Here is a 2,500-nt window from a genome sequence, read left to right on the forward strand (position 1 = left end):
AGTGATGATGATGTCGTGATCAGTGTCGTGATCAGTGACGATCAGTGAGGACGATGTCGTGATCAGTGATGATGATGTCGTGATCAGTGATGATGATGTCACTCACATGTGGTCTCCACAGTCTGCAGGTTTCTTCAGTCGCTCTCCTTTAATCAAAAACTCGTAGATTTCACAGTTTTCTACACCGGGGTACGGAGTCTGACCTCGGGTCATGACCTCCCACATGGTGACGCCAAACGCCCACTGACACACACACACACACACACACACATATGTTCACTGACACAAATGATTGATGTGTTTTTCTCTCTCTGTAAATATGTGTGTGTGTGTGTGTGTGTTACCACGTCGGTGTGTGTTGTGTAGACGTTGTCAGCCAGACTCTCCAGAGCGATCCACTTCACGGGAAGTTTGGAGGCGGAGCCTTGTCTGTAATAATCTCCACTGTAGATTTTCTTAGAGAGACCAAAGTCTGCAACACACACACACATGTTCTCATCCAGCCTGTCTCACACACACACACACACACACACACACACACAGATAAAGAAGTTCAGGTAACACTCAGTTTAAAGTCTTTGAGCTAAACTCAAGCTGATTGCTGGACTCACATGCAGTTGCGAGCAGCTAAGTCTCTGTGGATGATGTTTCTGTTACTCAGATATTCCATCCCACAAGAAACATCTAACATGAACTGAACCAGGGTCTGGAGAGGGAGGTCCTGATGACCAGGAGGAGACCGGGAGGAGACCAGGAGAGAGGAAGAGGAGGAGAACAGGCTTATTTTCAGGTCCTCACAGCTACATGAAGAGCACTGTGTGTGTGTGTGTGTGTGTTCAGGTGAGCTCTTACAAATGGCTCCTCCCCCAGTCGTGACATCAGCAGAAAGGTATGCAGGTCGCCATGTTTCATAAACGGAAGAATGACCATTGGGATTGGCAGACGCTGACCAGGACGCTGGTGAAGACTCACTCCTATTGGACAGGACGGACTGTCAGTCAACGTGCGTGTGCGTGCGTGTGTGTGTGTGTGTGTGTGTACCAGCTGGATAACGTTGGTGGTGCCTCATGTACGCCGCCTCCTTTAGACACTGCTCAATGTCAGCTGATGAGGTGATATGGGAGGGACACACACACACACACACACACACACACACAAAAGACATGTCATCTCCACCTGGACACACACACACACACACAGGTTGAGGGTTCACTCACATCTCAGGACTTTGACGGCCACTCTCTGGACCCTGGTGTCGTCAGTTTTCAGGACGGCCTCACGCACTGAACCAAACTCACCTGCGCGCACACACACACACACACAGAGGTTGTCCACCACATAATCTGGATTGATCATGGACTTTAATCTGAGCCTAATCTGGATGTGATGTGCTGGTGACCTTTCCCCAGCATGTGTCCCAGTGTGATCCGTCTCTCTGGGATCAGGACGTCCTGCAGTTTGTTCTTCAGCTCAGTGTTGATGCTGAGACTGTCCACTGGAGACACACACACACACACACACACACACACACAGGCTCTGTGACGTGATTGGCTGACAGCAGCAGACAGATAGGGGGCAGTGTTGACTTACATGTGGACTCCTGCAGCTCTGCACACGTTCTACTGAAGGAACGTGCTGCGGTGAAGGACACGGACGAGTCTGGACTCTGAGACTGGAAGACCCAGCTGAGGACAGACAGATGCTCAGAGACAGCAGCAGGACATGAGGACAACATGTCACACACACACACACTCGTACCTAAACCACGCCTCTTTCCCGTGGCGGCGAGCTACGCCCCTGAGCAGCAGAGTGATGACCGTTGCCACCAGCAGACCGAGCAGCACCCCGACCCACATGTGGCTCCGCTGGACCTGGACCTGGACTGAGGGACCACAACCGGACCATCAGTGACATCATCAACACTCTGGTACGCAGACTTCCGTGTGACACGCCCACTGAGGTCATGTGATTAGCGAGAGATAGTTATGACATGACGACATCACGTCGGTACCTGAGGCGGGCAGAACCAGAACTGGACGGCTCCAGGGTCCACAGCCCACTGAGGTGCAGCCCGACACCTGGAAGGAGGCGTTAAAGAAGCGTCCTGATCCAGACAGCTGGGCCCGGTTCTGCTTAAAGAGCAGAGGCTCCTGAAACACAATCAACCGTCAGAACCAGGTCCAGGAGGTCCTAGTCCTGGACTTTCTGCACCTCCTGCTCATTATACCTGAGCTTTTCCTCCCAGAATCCACTGCAGCTTGTAGGCGAGAAGCTTCCCCTGAAGCTCCTCCTCCTGAAGCTCCTCCCAGTTCAGGTGCAGGTGCTGCTCTGACTGGTCAAAGGTCAGGTTCCTGGGGGCAGCTAAGGGAACTGGTCAAACACCAAACACAGGAAGGAGGAGGAGTCAGGTGTGTGTGTGATGTATGACATGATGACAACTGCTGACGACACCAGGGTCCAGACAGTGGCCTGTGTGTGTGTGTGTGTGTGTGTGTGTGTG

At 52.3% G+C, this 2,500-nt stretch overlaps 1 protein-coding gene across 1 annotated transcript in view; it reads right to left on the reverse strand.

Annotated features, from left to right (window-relative positions):
• Window positions 1–6: 6 nt before the first annotated feature.
• The window catches only part of tyro3 (TYRO3 protein tyrosine kinase), a 4,479-nt gene continuing 1,985 nt past the window's right edge, over window positions 7–2,500 (reverse strand). Inside the window, exons 9-19 of the mRNA XM_044018748.1 lie at window positions 2,228–2,370; window positions 2,012–2,150; window positions 1,759–1,882; window positions 1,591–1,685; window positions 1,400–1,495; window positions 1,215–1,298; window positions 1,042–1,119; window positions 853–974; window positions 612–721; window positions 345–504; window positions 7–243 (exon numbers count right to left, since the gene is read on the reverse strand). Of these exons, the coding sequence (XP_043874683.1) occupies window positions 103–243; window positions 345–504; window positions 612–721; window positions 853–974; window positions 1,042–1,119; window positions 1,215–1,298; window positions 1,400–1,495; window positions 1,591–1,685; window positions 1,759–1,882; window positions 2,012–2,150; window positions 2,228–2,370 (1,292 nt within the window). The 3' untranslated portion in view covers window positions 7–102. The remainder of the gene's footprint in view (window positions 244–344; window positions 505–611; window positions 722–852; window positions 975–1,041; window positions 1,120–1,214; window positions 1,299–1,399; window positions 1,496–1,590; window positions 1,686–1,758; window positions 1,883–2,011; window positions 2,151–2,227; window positions 2,371–2,500) is intronic.

This window comes from Solea senegalensis, unplaced genomic scaffold (assembly GCF_019176455.1).
Source record: "Solea senegalensis isolate Sse05_10M unplaced genomic scaffold, IFAPA_SoseM_1 scf7180000017676, whole genome shotgun sequence".
Lineage (NCBI taxonomy): Eukaryota > Metazoa > Chordata > Actinopteri > Pleuronectiformes > Soleidae > Solea > Solea senegalensis.